At 53.8% G+C, this 21,240-nt stretch overlaps 1 protein-coding gene across 7 annotated transcripts in view; it reads right to left on the reverse strand.

Moving 5' to 3' along the window:
• Nucleotides 1–1,988: 1,988 nt before the first annotated feature.
• ARMC9 (armadillo repeat containing 9) overlaps nucleotides 1,989–21,240 on the reverse strand; it is a 151,247-nt gene continuing 131,995 nt past the window's right edge. For 4 of the 7 annotated variants that reach the window (XM_047871591.1, XM_047871592.1, XM_047871593.1 and 1 more), the window contains 3 exons: nucleotides 17,761–17,885; nucleotides 13,029–13,143; nucleotides 1,990–4,094 (listed from right to left, as the gene is read on the reverse strand). In XM_047871591.1, coding sequence (XP_047727547.1) covers nucleotides 3,893–4,094; nucleotides 13,029–13,143; nucleotides 17,761–17,885 — 442 coding nt within the window. In that variant the 3' untranslated portion in view covers nucleotides 1,990–3,892. Of the gene's footprint in view, nucleotides 4,095–13,028; nucleotides 13,144–17,395; nucleotides 17,886–21,240 lie in introns of those variants that run through there. The other 3 variants (XM_047871596.1, XM_047871597.1, XR_007154871.1) reach the window with 3 other exon arrangements.

The following is a 21,240-nucleotide window of genomic DNA, read 5'->3' on the forward strand; positions in this document are numbered from 1 at the left end:
CCGCATCGGGCTCTGGGCTGATGGCTCAGAGCCTGGAGCCTGTTTCCGATTCTGTGTCTCCCTCTCTCTCTGCCCCTCCCCCGTTCATGCTCTGTCTCTCTCTGTCCCAAAAATAAATAAATGTTGAAAAAAAAAATCAAAAAAAAAAAATAAATCAACATTAAAAAAAATTTTAATTTCTGCTCAGGAGAAATTAGGAGGCCAGGTAACTGGAGAGGTGGGGTCAGCTTCCAGGGGAAGAAGTGATCTTTCTGCAGGCCTACCATTCTCGAAATTTCCACAGGCTCTCCACCATGGCTCCCTGGGTAGGTGTCATGGGCCAATCCTAGTGGCTCTATGACTAAATGTCCAGATGACCTTTGAAACCATTTGGGTTCATTCATCTACTCGGTTCTTTCCCCCATAGGTCGGTCGCGTTCACGTGTGACCCCGGCAAACTCAGTGAGGCTAGCAGATAGCTGGGATATTTGGGAAGAGGTTGCTGGTATTTTACCAAGCCTCTTGCTAGCCATCAGCCGTGGCATGTGGACATGTGTTGCAGAGAGAGGAGTCTCCCAGGGCATGGTGCAGAGGCTGGACAGTATTTACTTTCCCCAAAGAACCACCCCAACCACACCTGATGACTTCAGTGCAGTTTGATCCAGAACTGGATACTCCCTGAATCGCTAAAAGATTGTCTTTTTTTTCCCCTTAAAGTCACCAGACGTTTACAAACCAGACTCCAGCTCATCTGCAGGTTTGAGGGAAAAACAGCAGTTGCCTTTTCACTGTGGAGAAGGGGGGGAAACTGAGGACTCTTCCATTCCCTCTGGATTTCTGGAGACGGGGCTGTTCCCACACGAAGGCAGGGGAAAGGCCGCGCCAGTCAGCGGCATCCGAGGAATCTGAAGGGAGTGGATTTACTGGGGAGAACAGGAGAGACTTTTCCATTACGTTCCTCCGCAACCACTTTTCAAAGTGTCACCGTGGAGTGATCCCATTTCAGGGACCCGGTCTCTGTCCACATCGATAGTACCTGTGATACGTGTGGGTGTTTTCTCTTCATACCTCCACGTCAGGAGTCGCCGAGCGCCTGGAGTGCCTTCCCAAGAAGAAGGTAGGGCCTTGTTCTCCACAGCTTTCTTGCCCAGGAACAAAGAGGGGCTCACACGTTTCCAGAGAATCCAGATGCGGCTTCCGGGCCAGTCACGTGACCACAGAGTTCTAACGTGCCCGGCCTTGTGCCACTGCCAAAAACAAGATTAACCCGGGATCCTGGCCCGTGACAAGTTTACGGATGTCGTGGGGACAACCTGGTGACTGGCCTGCTCTACCACTCTTCTGCTTCCCTCCTCTGCTCGCTCTCTTGAGGAGCTAGGAGGCCGTCGAAAAATGAAACCTTCTCTATTTACATCCAGCGGGACCACAGGGAGGTCTTCTCTAAAGGGCATAGCCATGGTAGGTGGAGGGCTCAGGGTAGAGTACATAACTTCACACACACGCACGCACACGCACACACACGCCCTACCACACGCAAGGACCGTCTAAATATTCAGTTTAGTTCAGTATTTATACTTGAGGAGAGGTCAGATTCTGCTACTGGTTTGGAGGACCTCGCTGGCTCGGCGGGCAAAGTTCTTTCCTTTATCCTAAGGCGTGAGCTCTGACGTCACCCACTGCAAGGGGCGAGCCTCCCCCGTTCATTTTGCCAGGGGAGCTGTTTGTGTTTACGGTCTTAAAGGAGGCAGGGGAGGGGGAAATGGCGTCAACCCTACGAGGCCTTTAAAACACGCGTGCAGAAGATCGGAAACAGCGATATAGTCCAAGCTACGTACGGGAATATATCCTATTCGTCCCAGATTTTAAAAAGGGAAGAGTATCAAATCTGCTGCTCAGGAATATGGCTTCAGGATGCGTCTCCCTTATTCTATAATTTTTTTTTTTCAACGTTTATTTATTTTTGGGACAGAGAGAGACAGAGCATGAACGGGGGAGGGGCAGAGAGAGAGGGAGACACAGGATCGGAAACAGGCTCCAGGCTCTGAGCCATCAGCCCAGAGCCCGACGCGGGGCTCGAACTCCCGGACCGCGAGATCGTGACCTGGCTGAAGTCGGACGCTCAACCGACTGCGCCACCCAGGCGCCCCAATGTCTCCCTTATTCTAAATCCCTTCAGTCTCCTTCTGGCTGGACCGAGAGGAGCGACGGTTTCCATTGAGGCCAAGGCCCCGTCTCGGGCCGAGTCTCCAGTGCCTGCTCCCCCCCACAGGCTCCTGACGTGAGCAGCTCGCACCGTCTACCCAGGTCTGTTCCTGTGTGTGAGGGGCGGCCGGGGACGGGCAGGGACAGGACCCGGTGTCCCGGGGGCTGTGGGGGGCCTGCTCCTGGGCTGCCCAGAGAGCTAGCCTCGCCTGGCCGCTGGCAGACAACCGTCTCCTCCACATCTGTCACCTGCAGCTGCTGGCCGGCCGAGGAAGGGAAGCTGGCTGGTCCTCGGGCAACGGGACGGTGACACCGGCGAAGAGACCATCCTCACTTCCTGTAAGATTGGCCGCCTGGAGAAGAAAGGCGAGAGCAAGCTGCCAGCACCAAGGCGGTAACTGCACAGAGTCCCCTCTGTCCCATACAAGCCTTCTTTCAACCGGCTCTGTGCAAACCGAATACTGAAACCTTCCCTTCCCCCAGGTCACCTGCTCCGCGGCCGGGGCGTGACTCACGTGGCCACGCTCTTTCCTCTCAGGAAGGAGGCTGCTTGGCGTGGGGCTCCCAGTGAATTTTGCTGGCAATAGTTTTGCTGTTTGTCGAGGCCACAGGACATAAATCTGCTGCTAGCTGAGCAATCTACGTGCAGGCAGGGCCCTGTGGAGCCTGTCGGGTACTGGCCGTGGCTGCCTCGATTATGACCCACGGGGGCTCCGGCCCGGTGCCGCCCGGTGTGGCCTGGAGCCCGGCAGGGGTCAAACGGGTCTGTCTGCTTCTCTCGGGCCAGCGTTCCTGGTATTTGCCGGTGCTTCCTTTGGGCCCGTGTGAGGAAACAGCTTGGCCTGCACCGCTGGTGGGGACACGGGGCTGGGGCTTCACCGTGTGTTTCCCAGCAGATGGGCACTGGCGAAGAGGGAGGGCGGCCCTGCTTTCCAGCCACGGCCCATTAGCCACACGGCCAGCCCAGCGGGTCCCCGTTGGCCGGGGCGCCCGGGGCTCTGGCAGGAAGCGATTGGGGCAGCAGGGGACAGCACAGCTGCAAAATGCATATATCCTGAGTGTGACAGACCTTCTGCTGATTGACATTCTTTTGTCTGGCTTCTCTTTTGTTTTCCTTTATTTTTATTTAATTTATTTATGTACTTAAAAAATTATTTTATTTTATTTTATTTTTTATTTCGAAGCGACCTCTACAACCAACATGGGCTCAAAGCTACAGCCCTGAGATCGAGAGTCACACACTCCAGCCAGGCGACCTTCCCTTATCTTTAGACTCTTTGGAAAGGTCCAGGCTCTGGTGTGGTCAACCGGCTGAGGCTAGGAGGGGAGGGGAGAGAGGAAGTGGTCTTCACAGTGGGCAACAGGGCAGGAAGGAGGCCCCTTGGGCCCACCGCACCCTCAGTCCCTCTGGTGGCCCTCCTGCCAAGGCACCTGCTTCTGTTGGATTTTGAGGCTGCCTGCTTCCCACCAGGAAGCAGGTCCAGGTTTTCAGGGCCGATCACGCAAGTCCCACAGACGGGGGTGGGGGTGGGAGGATGTTAACTCCGAGAGGCACTGCCTGGACAGTCTCAGTTTACCAGCTTGTGTATGAGGCACCAGGGCCAATGGCAATTTCATAAATAGAAAGGCTAGTGAAGAACGGATCTGTCCCTAGGGCACAAGAAGCCACTGCCTGGGGTCCTGGTCCTGTGCCTGCTGGGCACAGAGGAGCTCAGTGCCCTTCCCTCCAGTCTGACTTACTCTGTGGTCCTCTCGTGGAAGAGGTCATGGAGCTGGGGCGGCTGGCCTGCTGGGGGCCACACGAGGAGAACTGAGGGGCCAGAGTGGATGCCTTGGCCTTGGGTGGGTTCAGGTCCAGGATCTCAGGGGTCCGGGGGGTCCGGGGCTTGCAGGTGAAGGCCGATGTAAATTCCCTGGAACAAAATGTGTAGTCTAGAGTCACAGCCACTGCATGGCTGGGAGTCACAGGAGGAAGGAAGGACTTGCCATTGTGAGCACAAAGATGCCAGGCAGGCGCTGTCCTGGGCATGGGGTAGGGGTGGGGTAGAGCCGGGCGCCCGGAGGCATACATCCCTGCCCCCATGGAGCTCATATTCTAGGGGAGGAGGGAGATAATAAAAAAAAGGAATAAATGCTGGGGCGCCTGGGTGGCTCAGTCGATTGGTCATCCGTCTTCAGCTCAGGTCACGATCTCACGATCCGTGAGTTCGATCCCCGCGTCGGGCTCTGTGCTGACGGATCAGAGCCTGGAGCCTGCTTCCGATTCTGTGTCTCCCTCTCTTTCTGCCCCTCCCCCTCTCACACTTTGTCTCTCTCTCACTCTCAAAAATAAATAAACGTTAAAAAAATTTAAAAAAAAAAAGGAATAAATGCTAAGGAGGGGATGAAGCAGAGAAGGGGGACAGGGAGCTTGAGAGTGTTGAAGTGAGAGGGTGGCCAGGGAAGGTGTGGCCAGCAGGGTAATGGCCCCCCATTCTGTCCACGTCCTCCTCCCTGGAGCCTTTCCTGACAAAGGGGAATTAAGGCTGCAGTGGAATCGAGGTTGCTAATCTGCTGACTTTAAACTAGGGAGATTATGGGGCGCCTGGGTGGCGCAGTCGGTTAGGCGTCCGACTTCAGCCAGGTCGCGATCTCGCGGTCCGGGAGTTCGAGCCCCGCGTCGGGCTCTGGGCTGATGGCTCAGAGCCTGGAGCCTGTTTCCGATTCTGTGTCTCCTTCTCTCTCTGCCCCTCCCCCGTTCATGCTCTCTCTCTGTCCCAAAAATAAATAAACGTTGAAAAAAAAAAAAATTTTAAACTAGGGAGATTATCCTAGATTATCAGGGCGAGCCCCGGGAAACCGCAGCGTCCTTAAAAGTGGGAGAGGGAGGCAGAAGAACACAGAGAAATAGGTATGACCACGGAAGAAAGACAGAGATGCAAGGCTGCCGGCTTTGAAGATGGTGTAAGGGGCCACCAGCCAAGGAGGGCAGGAGGGCTCTAGAAGCCAGAAAAGGCAGAAAAGAGATTCTCCCATAGAACTCGGGGAAACAGTGTATCCTGTGTATGTCTCGATTCCAGCCCAGTGAGAGCCCTGTCGGACTTCTAACCCACTGAACTGTAAGGTGGTACATTTGTGGTGTTCAGGTCACTAACTCTGTGGTCACCTGTTACAGCAGCAATAGGAAACTAATTTTAGACGTGGTGGCCAGGGAAGGCCGTGCTGGGAAGGTGACATTGAGCCCCCAAATGATCCTGTGGGGCAGGCAGTACTGCCCCGGTTTTCAGACGTAGAAACTGAGGCCCCAAGTTTGTGAACTTTCCAAGGTCACACACATAACAAGCAGGTTGTGAGGCCAAGACTTGAGCCCAGTGGGATCTTACAGCCAGCTGTTCTCCAGATGCTATCTGCCTCCCAGCCCCAGGGAGCAGCCTCACAGAGACGGTGGACCTGACTTGGAACCAGGGCCTGCCTTTCCTCCAGCACCTGCAGCCACTGAAACTCGGTGCTGTTGGACGAGAAATCCTGGGAGTGAGATCGTGGCTCTGTGACCTCCCAGTCACCCAGCTGGAGTTGGGGACTCCCCCGCCCAGTGCTTTGCTGTCTGGCTGTCACTGAGCTGGATCCACGCTGCTCCCTCCTTGACTTCTGGGGCCCTTGCTGCCTATGTGCCCATTTTCCTGACTATAACTCTGAAGACCGGAGTCCCAGGCTGTCACCCAGGGTTGTCATAGCCACCGAACGAGCTAATGTGAGCATCAGCCCAGCTGCCAGCCTGGCGCATGCTCCGTAAATGGCAGGTCCGTGTTCCTTCCCTAAGTGGGTGCCTCAGTCTACGGGCTTCACAGAGTTGGTGCACAGTTTGCTGTGCATTGCCATGTAAGCAAGTTTGCTGACATCTGGGGAGCCTCAGTTTCCCCACCTGTAACATGGAGGGCAGCTGTGATGATTCTGCAAGGGAGGTTGTGTCCTGAGCCCCATCGTGGGCCCCATAACTTGGGGTTCTGGCTCTTGGGGAGTGAGCCTTGGGAGGAAACTGGAATTTTTGGATTCACTTGTATATTTCTATATGCCCCTCTTTTTTTTCTTTCTTTTTTCTTTCCTTTTTTTTTTGTTTTTCTACATTGAGACTATTTTACTCTAATCATTAGAAAAATAAAACTTAAACATCTGGAAAATTTCCAAATTCAAATTTAGGACAGGTCTGGCATAAAAACTGCCCATACTTTGGGGAATACATCTCTGATACCAGATTGGAAAGGATAGGGAGGTTTAGCCCTACAGTATTTTATTAAAGTTTAAAATGATTTTTTCTTTGTTTAAAAAAATGTATGTATATGTATGTGTGTACATACGTCTGTGAAGTAAGCTCCGTGCCCCAGCACGGGGCTGGAACTCCCGACCCTGAGACGAAGAGTGTTCTACTGACTGAGCCAGCCATGTGCCCCCATGACTTTTTTTTCTTTAAGAAGAAATTATATTTTTATATCACTTATAATAGTATTTCCCTGAATATTTTCCACGTTGTACCTTTTACACGCATGTGCGTTTTCACATACTTGTAGTCGCACTTACTTGCTGCTCTGTAGTCTTCTAATTTTTTTTTTAACGTTTATTTATTTTTGGGACAGAGAGAGACAGAGCATGAACGGGGGAGGGGCAGAGAGAGAGGGAGACACAGAATCGGAAGCAGGCTCCAGGCTCTGAGCCATCAGCCCAGAGCCCGACGCGGGGCTCGAACTCACGGACCGCGAGATCGTGACCTGACCCGAAGTCGGACGCTTAACTGACTGAGCCACCCAGGCGCCCCTATTCTTCTAATTTTTAAAAATGTTTATTTTTATTTATTTTGAGGGAGAGAACATGCATGAGTGGGGGAGGGGCAGAGAGAGGGAGGGAGAGAATCCCAAGCAGGCTCCAGGCTCTGAGCTGTCGGCACGGAGCCCGATGTGAAGCTCCATCTCACAAACGGCGAGATCATGACCTGAGCTGAAATTAAGAGTTGGAAGTTTACCGACACCCAGGGCCCCGATACTTCCCTGTTCTTATGACCTTCATTCCACCTGCTCTCTAGACTTCTGAGTAGCCTCCACTATTGTTTATAATGGAGGATTTTTATATAAATATTTTATGTTTATAATATACATATATATTTCATCCGATGGATCTACTGGAATATATCATGCCTTTCCCTAACATTTTGCTTTTCTTTCATTCATTGATAATGCACACGTGTGCAAAAAACTGTTCCAGGCCCTGGAGATCAAAGATCAACGAGACCAAATTTCTGCTCTTAGGAAGTTCACAGAGAAGTGAGCACAAAGATAAAATAATGAAATGAGTCACACTGATGATGCTTTTCTTGCACATATAAAGACGATTTTTATGTGGTTTAGTGAGGTGGTTTACTTTTTTTTTTTTTTTTTAAGTGAGCTCTATGCCCACCGTGGGGCTTGAACCCATGACTCCGAGATCACGAGTCGCGCGCTCTACTGACTAAGCTACCCTGGTACCCTGAGGTGTGTGTTTGTTGTTTTTTGAAAATATTATTTGGTTCAAATGATTTTTTTCCTATTTTGCTATTCTAATTTTGATATCTTCGGTACTGTTATAGCAGTTAATTATTTTTAAATTGTGATAACATATACATAACATAAAAATGACCATCTTGACCATTTAAAACTATAGCCCTACTACATTTTAAGAAGGAGCGACTAAGAGAAACTAGTAAAAATGACTCGGCGAACACTGGCAGCTCTTCCTGGCACAGGGTTAGCTGTGGGTTACCTGGGGATGTCCATCACGTGGTCATGGGACAGGGAGGCCAGATTTGAAGGAGAGAGCTGTGGAAGCCCAGGAGGGCTGGCCAGCTTCACTGCATGGGGCCTCAGAGCCAATGGGCGGCAAGGTCAGGTGGCAGGGATGGGGGGACGCTGAGATGAGTTGGCAAGAAGTGAAGGGAGAGAAAGGTCTGCGTAACAGGGCTAGAGGTCTATATATAACCTCCCAACCCCAGAGCAACCAGAAAAGGGTCCTGTCCCTTTGGAGAACAATTTGGCGATGTGTATGAAAAAACTCTTATGTATAGGTTGACTGTATGTGCCAACTTTGCTGGGCCATGGTGCCTAAATATTTGGCCAAACATTATTCTGGATATTTCTGTGCGGGTGTTTTTTTTTGGGTGAGATTAACACTTAAATAGGCAGACTTTGAGCAGATTGCTCTCCCTAGTGGGGAGTGGGCCTCATCCAATCAGTTGAAGGCACAAATAGACAAAGTCTGAGCTCCCCTGAGCGGGAAGGAACTGTGCCGGCAGACTGCCTTTGCACTCCAACTGCAACTCTTCCCTGGGTCTCCAGCCTGCTGGCCTACCCTGTGGATTTTGGATTTGCCAAGCCTCTGCAATCATGCGAGCCAACTCCTTAAAATAACTGACCCCCCACCCCACACACACATCCTGTTGGTTCTCTTTCTCTGGAAAACCCTGACTAATACACCGTCAAAGCCAGCCCTCCTGTCTGCCCTAGGACACAACCTTTGTTTGGCCACGGTAGTGTTGTTGTTTGGGAAAAGAGCACCCGCAGACAAGGGGCTCCTTCTGGCTCCTTCTCCAGCATTGGAGAAGGTGGCCCCCAGCAGAGCCCAAACCACGGTGCGGGCTGCTGCAGGGGGTGGTGGTGTTGACTGAGGATGCTGGCCACCGTCCCCGACCTCGGCACGGGGGATGGCATCAAGGCCCTCTGGGAAGGACACCGAGGGAGGCAGAGGTAGAGGTCAGCTTGGCCTCCAGGCGCCCAGCACCCCTGAACGGTGACCTGAGCACTCTGAGCAGCGAGGAGCCAGAGCTGGGAAATGATGATGGTTTGGTAGGAGATGAGGCCAGATTAGGGTAGAGCGGGAAAAGCACGCGGAAAGGAAATTCAGGACGGCAGTCACCTATGACTTAGGAAAAGTAAGTTGCTGCAGGGATAATGGTGCTGGGTAGTAGAGGGAAAAGGAAAACCTCACTACATAAGTAAATTGGCAGGTGTCCCGCAAGACAGGCAATTACTCAAGAGGCCATTAAGGCACAAACGACGGTGCTTGGGGGTCCCCTTAGCGGACCCTGCCCATCAGGATTCAGGATATTTCATCTGTGCGCTAACAGAACCCAGAGAGGGGTGCGGGGTGGGTGACGGGGGGAGGACACAGCAGATGAAGGCAGATCCAGAAGGTCGCCCACCATGTCTGCACATGGACACGCGGGGCTCCTGTCCCCATTCCCCTGACTTCCTGGTTCCTAGTTTCTAGTTTCTTTTAGCTGGATGCATCGTAGTGCTGTCATGAGCTACCCCATATGCCACATCTGGGGACACACGTGAGGGGGATAAAGCATGTATGTAAACATATGCAGAATTTCTTTCTTCTTTCTTTTCTAAAAGCCATAATACTTGCAGAAGAGTCGTTTCCTGTCTGTGGCGGGACGGGAACTTTGACACCGTTGTCTTTGGATCTTGGCCTGGGCGGGGGGTAGCGGGCATCTGTGCAGGAGCGAGCGCTCCGACCTGAGGAGCCTGTTCCCTCCGCCCATCATTGGGCCACAGGGAGGCACCGTCCAGGCAAATGCCTCCCGATCGGTCCAGCTGGGCTCCTCTCTGCATGGACCATATGGCGGCTTGGTTAACAGTATCTTCCCCAACTACTCAATACTAGGGATTCTATGGAGCAGACAGAAAACAGAACAGGAGCCCCTTGGCATGGGGGAGGGGGAGGGAGACGGATCACAAGGTCTGAACCGTTGACTCCCTGGCTTCCAGGAAGCCAGTTTCATGGTCAGACTAGTGGCTGGAAGCCACTAGAATGGAACTGGAGCCTCAATGATCTTTAAACCGCCTCCAATCTGGGGCTAAGCCATGAGAGTATGGTTTAATCTACCGTTTGCCCCAAACCGCAGCTCCGGAGCCTTCCAGGGATACCAGCAGCCAAGCGGGGCCCACCCCGCGGCCTGTCTTCTGGGCAAGGGGCTGTCCTCACTCTAAGGAGTAAGAGAGAGGGGCTGGGGGAAGCAAAGGGACAAATGTCCCCCATCAAGCCATGCAGAGAGCCACTCGCTGTCCCTTTTAGCTGATTCATCCAACAAATATTGTGAGAGCCTGCTCCGGGCCAGGTGCAAACACAGGGGCAGACCCCCTAGAGCCATGGACCAAGTGACCGCAGTGCTCTGTGCCCCTGTGCGAGGGAACACGGCTGCGTGACTGGACTTTGGGGTCAGGAAGGAGGATGGGTGCTTAGCTGAGACCTGGGGCAGCCGGTGAAGTGGAGGCCAGGGGTGGGGGGAGATTGTTGCTGGCAGGGGTCACATAGCCAGTGGAGAGGGAGGTGGGTGGCCCAACTGTATCCTTCTCCCTCTTTCCTTCCTCCTCTTCCTCAGACAGAATACTCCCTTTCCCTGGGCTTAAAGTAAGAGCAGGATTCACACGGCTGACGTTAAGGCGGGAGCACCCATGGATTTAACCCCAACGGGGCATCTGTGCCTAAGAGGAGCTTGGAGGGCCAACTGGGTCAGCCCACTTAGTGTAACTAGGGGGAAGGTTTCTTAGGAGAGCCTGTGGGGTCCCCTGCCAACTATGAAAACACTTTTTCTGGGCGTGCCTGGGTGGCTCAGTCGGTTAAGCGTCAGACTCTTGATTTCAGCTCAGGTCCTGATCTCAAGGTGCATGGGTTCGAGCCCCATGTTGGGCTCTGCGCTGACAGCATGGAGCCTGCTTGGGATTCTCTCTCTCCCCCTCCCCCCCACTTGTGCCTGCGCTCTCTCTCTCAAAATAAATAAATAAACATTAAAAAGAAAAAAAGAAAACACTTATTCTGGAGAGAGAGGATTATCCCCACTGGTAAGTCTCAGCAATGAATTCTGCCTTCACAGGAAGGGAGGAGAAACGGCTCTAGCCCCAGGAGAGCAGGTTTGGTCTGGCCGAGATGTGGGATCTGGTCCGGGCCTGAGAGCAGGGGGCTGGCACGGCAGGGGGCCCCGCCAGCCTCTGGCTTACCCCTCTGAGCTTTCTCATTCTGGGGCCCCCACCTCGTGGAGGTGCCAAGAGCCAGAGAATCCCTGAGCTGTGGACCAGCCTGCGGGAGCACGCCTTCAGCCACTCTGAGAGAGGGGAGGAGCCCCAGATCGGGGAGGTGGGTCCCTGGGTCCCCGGCTGGTCATGGGCTGAGCTGGAGGAGACCAGATGCTTGGCCCCCAAGGCCCCCCGCCGCCCCCAGCCTCTGCCATCTTTTGCAGCCTTTGACAGGACTGGCCCCCACCCCAGTACAGGCCCCAAACTCCTCTGGCTCTACCCCATGCAGCCCTGCTGCCTCTGGAAAGCCTGACTTCTCTTCTACCCCGTGCCTGGCCGCAATCTCTGCCCGCAGTGGTGGGAAAGGAAGGTGCCGGGGTGCCGCCTACCCAGAAAGGGGGATGGGCCGCAGCACCCTCTCGCCGCCCGCCTTCTCAGACCGTGTGCGTGGTTCTGCTAGGCCGTCTGCCTGCTCTGGGGGCAGAGGCCGCTCCAGGTGTCCCTGCAGCCTCGAGAGCTCAGCGGGGACTCCTGTGTGTGTGACTTCCATCTGCGGGAGCCTGCAGGAAGGGCAGCGGGGGCCTGGGTATGGGGAGGGCAGCCAGCAGGCTGGTTCCTCTGACCCTCTACACTGCCAGGGGGAAGCGTCTGCAGGGCGTGGGGGAGGCTTCGCGCCTCAGGGGTCTGGAGTCTGTGGCTCCGCAAGGCTCTGCGGCTTAAGGAACTCCAGACCGGGCCAAGGTCAGCCGTGACCGCAGCTGGGGTGCAGGCCTGCCCGCTGCTGACGCAGTCGTGGAAATACTTCCCAATTCTATAGAAAGGTGGGGGCACAGAAGGCCTGACCGGTCACCATGGCAAAGTTCCTCTAAATCAGAGACTCCAAGGGTGTAGTCATGTTAAACACGGTTCTAGGCCAGTGTTTTAGTGCAGAAGGCTGGCTTCTCCATCCTGAAATTACACAGGCTGCAGGGCACCGCGTGGCCGGGCGGACGCGGTGGGGGCAGCCGGGGTGCCGGGCGGATAGGCTGAGACCAGGGCTAGGCCCCTCTCCCTGAGCAAGCTCCCTGAGATCTGAAAGAAGGGGCCTAGAGCCCCAGACTTTCTCCATTCTAAAGAACCCCAAGTGACGCATCAAAGGCCAGTCTGTACTCATTTGGTGCGGAGGAAGAGAAAACACCTTTGTATTCTGTGTGGGATCCTGTGTCTATTTTAGGAAGGTCCGGAGGGCACCTGGGAGGCTCAGTCGGTTAAGCGTCCGACTTTGGCTCAGGTCATGATCTCACGGTTCGTGGGTTCGAGCCCCGCGTCAGGCTCTGTGCTGACAGCTCGGAGCCTGAAGCCTGCTTTGGATTCTGTGTCTCCCTCTCTCTCTGCCCCTCCCCTGCTCGTGCCCTCTCTCTCTGTCTCTCAAAAATAAACATTAAAAAAAAAACTTTATAGGAAGGCGACATCTGAGCGAAACCATTTCACTAACCTCGTTCTCCATCTTTCTCCCATCCATCCTATCTTCTCCAAAAGCAAACCGCTAAGATAGGACACTGTTCACAAGTTACCCCAAATCACACATCCTCACAAACACGTTCAGCTTGCAGTTCTTAAAACCAGTCCCTTGGGTAGGTTAATGAGTTTCCTTTCCTTCCGGTCTGACAACCGATAATTCTCAGGTGGCAGGTCCCTCCCCGTGGGCTCTGAGGTTAACAGGTGTGGTGGCCACAGCCCCTGGGTATCTCCGTAGGGTGCTTCGGGCCCCAGTGAAACGCTCCTGTGCTGTCAGAGTCAGAGCCTGGACCACAGAGGAGCCCTCCCAGGACACCTCCCCGTCCCTACCTGGTGGTGTCTCCACCGCCTAGGGCCTGGCTGGGGTCCCCCGCCGAGGGCAGACGAACCTCTCCCTGATGTCCCGCTGGCAACCATTCTCCCGGTTTGATGTCCACCGTGGAGGCTGGGGAGAAGAGAGAGTTCAGTGGACTCTTTGAGGATGCTCCTTACTGGGCTGGGCCCCAAAGCCAAGAACAGCACATGCCCACGCGAGCCCCTGACAGCTCCCTGGAGCCCACCGGGGAGGACTTGTTCGCTCGTGTGCAGCCCGAGAAGTCTCCAGGAGGCCGCTCGGCGCGCTGACAACCTGGGGGCGCAGCGCGAGCGCTCTGGCTGGATACACACGCAGCACAGGGAACCACAGACCTTGGGCCCCGTTGCTTCTCCTGGCCCCCCCTCTGTCTCTCAGGGAAAAGCCGACAAACGTGGAACTGTCTCCCTCGGTCGCTGCTTGGTGCCAATGCAGAGGAGCACGGAGGCACGGTAAAAAACTATTTGTTGTTTGTCTGAAATTCCGATTCAGCTGGGTGTCCTGTACTTTTATTTGCCGGATTCGGCAACCCCAGAGGTGGGGCCCTCTTCCCCCTGAGCTACCCCAGGACCCTTCAGGCCCGAATCCCCCAGTCCACCCACAGGGGCAGGCACTGCCCTAATTCCCAGCCAGCAGTGTTCGTGCTGACATCATGGACCAGGAGCAGGCTACCCGGGTCACCCTGGAGACCTTCACAGGGAAATGACCGAGAAGTCCCAGACGACACTGCCAGGGAGCTCTCCTGAGGGCCCGGGGAGGGACCTACTCTGTGTGTCAAATGATATGAGCCCCTTCTTCTCCGGCCCCACTTTTCTTCTTGTTCTACAGCCAAAGGGCTTCACGCCACCGTCAAAGCAATTCTGTGACAGAGTCCAGATTTTCTATGTCCTTAGTCCAAGCTCCTTCCGGCCCTTTCATTTAAAGTTTTATCCATTTTGAGAGAGACACAGAGAGAGCGAGCGAAAGTGAGCACACACAAGTGGGGGAGGGGCAGAGAGAAGGAAAAACAGAATCCCAAGCAGCCTCTGCACCATCAGCACGGAGCCCCAGGTGGAGGCCGAACTCACGAACTGTGAGATCATGACCTGAGCCGAGATCAAGAGCTGGATGCTTAACCGACTGAGCCACCCAGGAGCCCCATAGCCCTTTCGTTTAAAAATGTCCCTGGTACCTTTGCAACGTGGCCTCTACTTTATCTTCAATATAAACAATCTTCTTTTTGCAGGTTTCCTCAAACGCATAGCAAGGGACACAGCTTTGACTTCCAGGTCACTATCTTTTGACCCAAACAGGGAATCTGTTTCTGGTGTGGAGCCCAATGCGTGGCATTATTTACAGCCCACCAGGACAGTCTCCACTTAAAGCTGGGACTGGACCTGGAAATTCAGCCTTCTCTGATCTGTTCTCTGGTGGACAACTGGCCTGCCTGTGCTCTCTGCTCTACAAGCTTGTAATATAGCCCGGGACACAGACTTTAGGTGTATGAAGAAATAACTGAGTGGAACCGCATACAGCTGTGTGCTGGGCTACACGGAAAATCCCATCCCAGTTAATGGTGCCACCAAGATGGCGCCCAAGGGTGGGTGGGTAGTCCTCCAGGATCAGGAGCTTTCCCAGGTGGGAGTGGGTGGAGGGACAGCTTGGGGGGTGGGTGGGAAAGCCCCCTGGCAGGAGGGAGGAGGAACTAAGCTGAGCTGTCCTGAGACCCTCTGAGGTCTTTTGGGTCCTGTCACCAAATAGTAGGCATCCCCTACACCCCTTCCCGCTCCCTCCACTGAATGTCACCACGTAGGCGTTCAGAGCTCCCACCACAGAAGGACAGATCCACTGCAAGCTGGGGACGGGGGGACACCGGCAGCTGTGTGCGCGCACCAGAGGCTTCCTGGGATGAAGTACTGTTTTCCCGCCTGTGGATCCATTTCAGACCAGGCTGGGCATTCTCACTTGAGGCCACTGACGAGGTATGTGACTTTGATATCTGAGATAGCCTTGGTTGGGGGGGAATGAGAATAAATTCCCCCCGGGCCAATGTCATAACAAAATTCTAAGTCACATTCTTGGCTTTTTCCTTTGGGAACTATTTCCTGTTGGCTCTGTGGAGCCAGTCCCTTTGCCTAAAAAGAATGTACTTTCTGGCCCTGCGGTCAGCTGATCAAGCGGTTGGAGGATTCCACAGGTTCCCCATCATGAGTTTTCACCTTTAGCATCGACTGAATGCAGAGGTGTGAAGGGGCTTCCTGGGCTAACGCGCTCGAGGCCACCGTGGCGGGTTCCCGCTGGGTCTGAGGTGTGGCATGAATTCCCAGTATGAGTGAAGGCCAGGAGGCCAGGCTTAGCAGCAAGTCATGTGCGAGGGGCCTCTGAGGAGTAGCTGGGCGAGGCCAGATCGGGCTGGGGGCGTTGGTGGGGGGGGGGGGGGGTGGTGGACAAAGTGAGCCAGAGCACGGAAGCAGGAGAAAGGGCCGGAGAAGCAGGACTATATGGACGGAGGGGTCCAGAGGAAGTCAAATCAGGCTTCTGACAGGAAAGGAGTTACACAGAAGACAACGAGGGCCAGGGTGGCCACCCAGCCCACCAGTGTTGTCTCCCTCTCTAGCCCTCTGATCCGCTGGCCCAGATGCAGCCTCAGAACCAGTCTCAACACTGCTTATGTGCGTTCTTGCTTTTGGCTTTTGTTTTTGTTTTCACTTAAGCAGGCTTCATGCTCAGTGTGGAGCCCAACATGGGGCTTGAACTCACAACCCTGAGATCAAGACCTGCACTGAGATCAGAGTCAGATGCTTATCTGACTGAGCCACCCAGGGGCCCCTGGTTATGTGCATTCTAAGCACATAAACCCAAGGCTGCTTGCCAGTCGTCCTGACACAGAGGCTGGGTGAGAAGAGGGAGGGACGGTGGCGACAAGACCAACCGAGGGAGCGGACCAGTGGTCCCGGGACATCGGTCCTGGGGTGGCTGCAGCTGGGCAAGCCCGGAAGACGGCAGAAGGAAGAACAGAATCTACACCACAAATGCTCCCTCAAGGCTCCCTAAATGACCCAGGGAGAGCCACTAACCCCGCGGAGGCTTGGCTTCCCACGGGAGACCCTCGGTCAAGGAAAAGGATTGTAAGAGAGATTTAGGGGTGCTGCCCTGAGGCTGACAGCAGGCCGTGCAGGGCAGGGGAGAATGGTTCCTGTGGCCGGTTTCTGGCCCATGGAGTGAGGGTGGTCAGTTCTGGAACCCACTGAGGCGGGAGGGGAGTTGATGAGCAGGGTGGGGGTCCTGGGTCCCAGCCAGGCCTAAGCAGAGAGGAGCAGGTAGGAGAAAGGGGCACGTGGAACATGGGGGACATGGTCTCAGCGATCAGAGCTAACTCCGGCCAAGCGGCTGTCCTGGCTCCAGGTGGCCCATGTGGAGGGGCTGCCGCCTCCCCAGGGGGAGGCACTGGGGGCCGTGCTGATCAGCCAGGCTGGGTCCCCTGGTGGCTGCCCACTGTTTTCATGTGAGGAACCGGGATTTGCCAGGGCCTCGACTTCGTCAGGGCTAAAAGCAATTGTGTTTGAAAATCACAATGACATCAACATCTCCAGCAGTATCACCAGCGGCCACGCAGCTACTCCATCCACGGCGGCCTCAAACGCCTCCATCCTACACGGAACACATGCTGAATCCTTCCAAAATCCAGGACCATACTGATAATCAGTGCAAGACAGAGGGCCACCCTGGTGGTCACTTTGGCAAAACAAGGACGTATCTGATAAATAAACGGCCCTAAATGCAACTTTTCAGAAGTCCAGGCTGAACTTGAAATCGTTTTTAACTCAAAGGGCATGAGGTGAAATTGGCAAAAGTGGTTAGACCACCTAAAACCTCCACCCTGGCACAGAAATCTCTGGACAAATGGTGGAGCCAATCAGCTTTCAGCGAGGGCATATTAACGTTTACAGCTCTAACAAAACATGTAAAATAACACATGATCTAAGGTGGCAAAACCTCTAAAACTGTCCCTAACCAGGAGACCCTGCCCCAGACTCTCCAACCACCTGGCTCTCCTCCGGCTCTGTGACCAGCCTACCGCTCTGAACCGGGGCTTAGCAGCGTTCGAATCCAATTGTGAGCAGATTATAAAAGTTCTCAGATGTTTCTCATACTGGAATCTGACCTGCTCCTCTGTTGTTTTTCCCGTTTGAATGGAGATTACAGTCTTATCTGGCCTGCTCATATCCTTTTAATTTCCTCTTGAAAATTAAAAAAACAAAACAAAACAAAACCTTTCGTACATATCCGATTATTCAAAGCATATATATTTTTTCTGGCATCGAAAAAAAAAATACTTTTTATCCACGCGTGTGCCCCTGCTCACACATTTCTGTCTCAGGCCAGCCTTCGAACACGCGGCCGCGCGCCTCGTCCAAAGTCTGAGGTGCCAAAGCCTCGGTCATAAATCGACATCGCCTTCTGAGACGTGACTACTCGGAAAGCTCGCATCAAACGCAGCTTTCCCCAGCACAAGTGCGCTCCTCGCTTGCAGACGTGGGCAGTGCTCACTATGCTGCGATAGAAGGGGGTCTGGAGGAACAGGCCACGGGCAGGTGTGGCCTCGTGGCTGCGGGTCAGCGGGCCTCGGGAACGCGGGGCAGTGGCCGAGACCAGGGTGTGAGCACGAGGCCTCTCCGGGTGTGTGGCTGCTGCTGCCCGGTCCCCACGCCACCGGCGTTCCGTTCTTACGTGAAGGCCCCGAAGCACCAGCCTCACCCCCCTGGTGCACTGGACGGGGGGCGCTTGTCAGGGACGGGAGGCCGCCGTTTCCCGCGTGTTGGGCCATCTGGGGAGGGACGGGATGGTCTTCCGGCCTGGAGGGAAGAATGAAACACAGCAGTAAATACAGGTAGCCAGGAGGAATTTGCTGCCTACCGTGAGACGCCAGAAACAAAGACAGGGAGCGGGAGCCCCCGAAGTTCCTTTGTTAAATGGATGTCTAATACATATGTAGCTATCAGATATGATATGCGTAACACATAGTTAAGCAGATGTGAGGTTTTTTTTTAAGGTATTGGCAGAAACTAGGATGTACCCTCTTAGCTCCTATAAATGCACGGTGATAAATAAATAGTATCTGTCCGACACACAGTTGCATCTTTTGGCTTTGGGGGACGTGGGAGCACGGCATTTCCACCAAACCGTTGAAGGCACCCGGCTTCTGGTTTTTCCTCAGAGGATGAAGATTAGCAAACGGACGAATGCCGTCAGAAGAGACATGATGTGTCACGTCAGCCATGACAAGAGCTGGACAGGCCCGGGACCGGGGAGAGCTCGCTCTATGTCAACACCTAAGTGTGCCTACATCGCCTGACGGCACCCGGGGCGGTGGAGCCGGCCCAGGCAGACGCATTCATCCGGCAGACACCTGTCGGGTGCCTCATCGTGCGGGACCCCCAGCCAGGCGTGGGAACCAGGGATCCCCCCACCAGAGAGGTGGTGGGAAGTAGGCCGGCTCTCCGTTCAGACTTGACAACAGATCCCAGGGGAGGCTCTCCAGGTGGGCACGGCCCTCAACAAGGAACCGCTAGCCACCTGCCCAGCAAGGGCTTGGTGGGAGGCACACCATGGCAAGTACAAGGCGTTTTTCCTAGGGGTGGGCCTTGTGAGATGGCTGTTCTCGAATGTCAGTTCCAGTAGCAAAGACAAGTAGACGTTAAGCCGCCCGGAGGGGCAGGAAAGGCTGTGTGTGTGTGTGTGTGTGTGTGTGTGTGGCATTCAGCCAGTCCCGAACTCTGAATCAGGACTGCCTGGGGCCAAAGGGGGGAAATTTTTCCACCGGGGAAGTAACACCAGGAGGCAGATGGAGAGGCAAAAAAAAAAAAAAAAAAAGTATATATTTATGCTGCATTGTTACAGAAATATTTAAGGCACCACCAAAGTGAAAAAAAATGCAGGCTGGAGGGGACAGGGTGTCCTGGGGAAGAGCTTCAAGGCCCAGGGTCAAGGTGGGGGGTCAACCGAGAAGGACCCTGTCAGCCAGGGTTTGATTAGATTTGATCCCTAAGGGACACAGGAGTCACAGAAATGACATCCCATGATGACGTGCTAGAAACCTCATTCTGGGGTGACGGACGGTGGACCCTGGCAGGGAGAACCACTGGGGGGGAAGAGATGGCTCAGGAGGGCAGAGGGGAAGGGCCAGGGCTGGGAGAGGGAAGGCTGGCTCAGGTGTTTGGGGGTGTTAACGCCATTCCCTGAAGCAGGGGGCTGAGGGGACGGTGGTGTTCCCCTAGGAAGCGCAGACTCAGGGTGCTGCGGGGACATACCTAGCAGCTGGGGCAAGTCTACAATGGAATGGGATTTTGTGTCTGCAGTATGTAATGGAGACCCCAGCACAAGCAGGATGGGTGGGGACCGGAAACGGGGCATTTTAGGAGGAAGAGGGGTGATTTGGGGACCAAGCCGACAAGGCAGTGGGATGTGGGGGTGGGTGAGTGACCAGGAATGTGGTCAGCAGGCCCGTGGCAGCAGTAACCTGAAGTCACTGGCAGACCCTGCGGTCTATGAAAGGAGGGGTGGGGGTGGGGAGGCAGCCAGAGAGGACCTGGGGGAGGGCACTTGGGGACCAGAAAGGCCTGGGGGAAGGAAAGCAGCAGGAAGGGAGGTTGAAGGTGGAGCAAAGGAGGTGTTAAATGGTGACGCTGAGTCTGGACAGTGACAGGAGGAGAGGGATCCATAATCCATGGAGGGGTGAGGCTGGGGGCGGGGGTGCTGAGGGAGGGCTGGGGGGCACACATCTGATGCTGGGGTGACAGAGGGTCTTGAATTGTGCAGGGTGACTGTCTTTTTGTTTTCAGTCTTTCTTTTCTTGATTAAAAAACCAGCTAATCATGGTTTGCCCTCCCAGTACCTAGACACAACCACTATTAACATTTGATATCTTAAATTCAAAGATAGGGGCACCTGGGTGGCTCAGTCGGGGCCAACTCTTGATTTTGGCTCAGGTCATGATCTCACGGTTCGTGAGATTGAGCTCTGTGTCGCTTGGGATTTTTTCTCTCTCTCCGCCTCAGCCCCACTTGTGCGTGTGTGTGTGTGTGTGTGTGTGTGCACGCGCACACACACACGCACACACACTCTCTCTCAAAATGAATAAAAACAAACAAATTGCAAATATATACTTTAAAAAATACAACCTGTGATCACTGTAAGTGGCTGGTGGGCTGGATCCACCCAGTTTTAGGATTTGCTTTTTCACTTAGCAATATATTGTGAGGCTCTCCCCATGTATTAAATATTCTGCTAAAACATTATTTTCAATACCATTTTGTGTGGATATATAATTTATGTAAACAGCCTCCCACTTTGGGCATTTAGATTTTTCCTCATGAATAACACTGCAATAGATACCTGGTACACAGAGCTGTGAATAGCTGATTACTTCTCAGCATAAAATCCTAGCAGTGCGATTGCTGACTCCAGAGGGAGTTGTATCCCCAGTGTGTGCAGTACATATTGTCAGGGGTCCCCAAGATCATTGAGATTCTCGACATACGCTCTTCGCCATACTAGGTTATCAGAGCCGACTGGCTGAACGGAGTCACGTAATCTTTGACTAAAGATCCTGAGAGTTCACCGGAGGGAGCACCCTGCATCTGCCACCACCGACGGACCCAGTACATCGGGATTATGTACACTGGGACCCCGGGACCACGACCTTGAGCTGAAATCAAGAGTCGGATGCTCAACCGACGGAGCCACCCAGGTGCCCCAAAGATAATCTTAAAAATTTTAAAGATGATCATTTGGTGTCCTCTCTCCCACGTTAAAAGCACGACGAAATTTTCTTAGTTCCCACCACCACTTCCGTTCAAAAATATATTATAAGCCAGATTTACTAGTAGCTGACCCTTGGCTACATTCCAGATCCAAAAGGCAAACACCAAAGCTCTTAGATATCAATGACATTCTTGGGACAATCAGGGAATACTGATACACTACACGATATCATGCAAATGTGGGCTTTCTTAGGTGTGATAGATAATGTGGTTAAGCACAGGGATGCTCTTATTCTTAGGGGACATGTTGCAAGTCTGCAGCCTTCTTTCAAACAGTTCAGCCAAGCGAGTATGCGTGTGTAAGTTATATACTATGCACATGGAAGGTATGCACACGAGAGAAGATGTCAAGGTGGCGATACGTTAATAGTTGGAAGCTGAGTTGAAA

The sequence above is a fragment of the Prionailurus viverrinus genome, chromosome C1 (assembly GCF_022837055.1).
Source record: "Prionailurus viverrinus isolate Anna chromosome C1, UM_Priviv_1.0, whole genome shotgun sequence".
In the NCBI taxonomy this organism is placed as follows: Eukaryota; Metazoa; Chordata; class Mammalia; order Carnivora; family Felidae; genus Prionailurus; species Prionailurus viverrinus.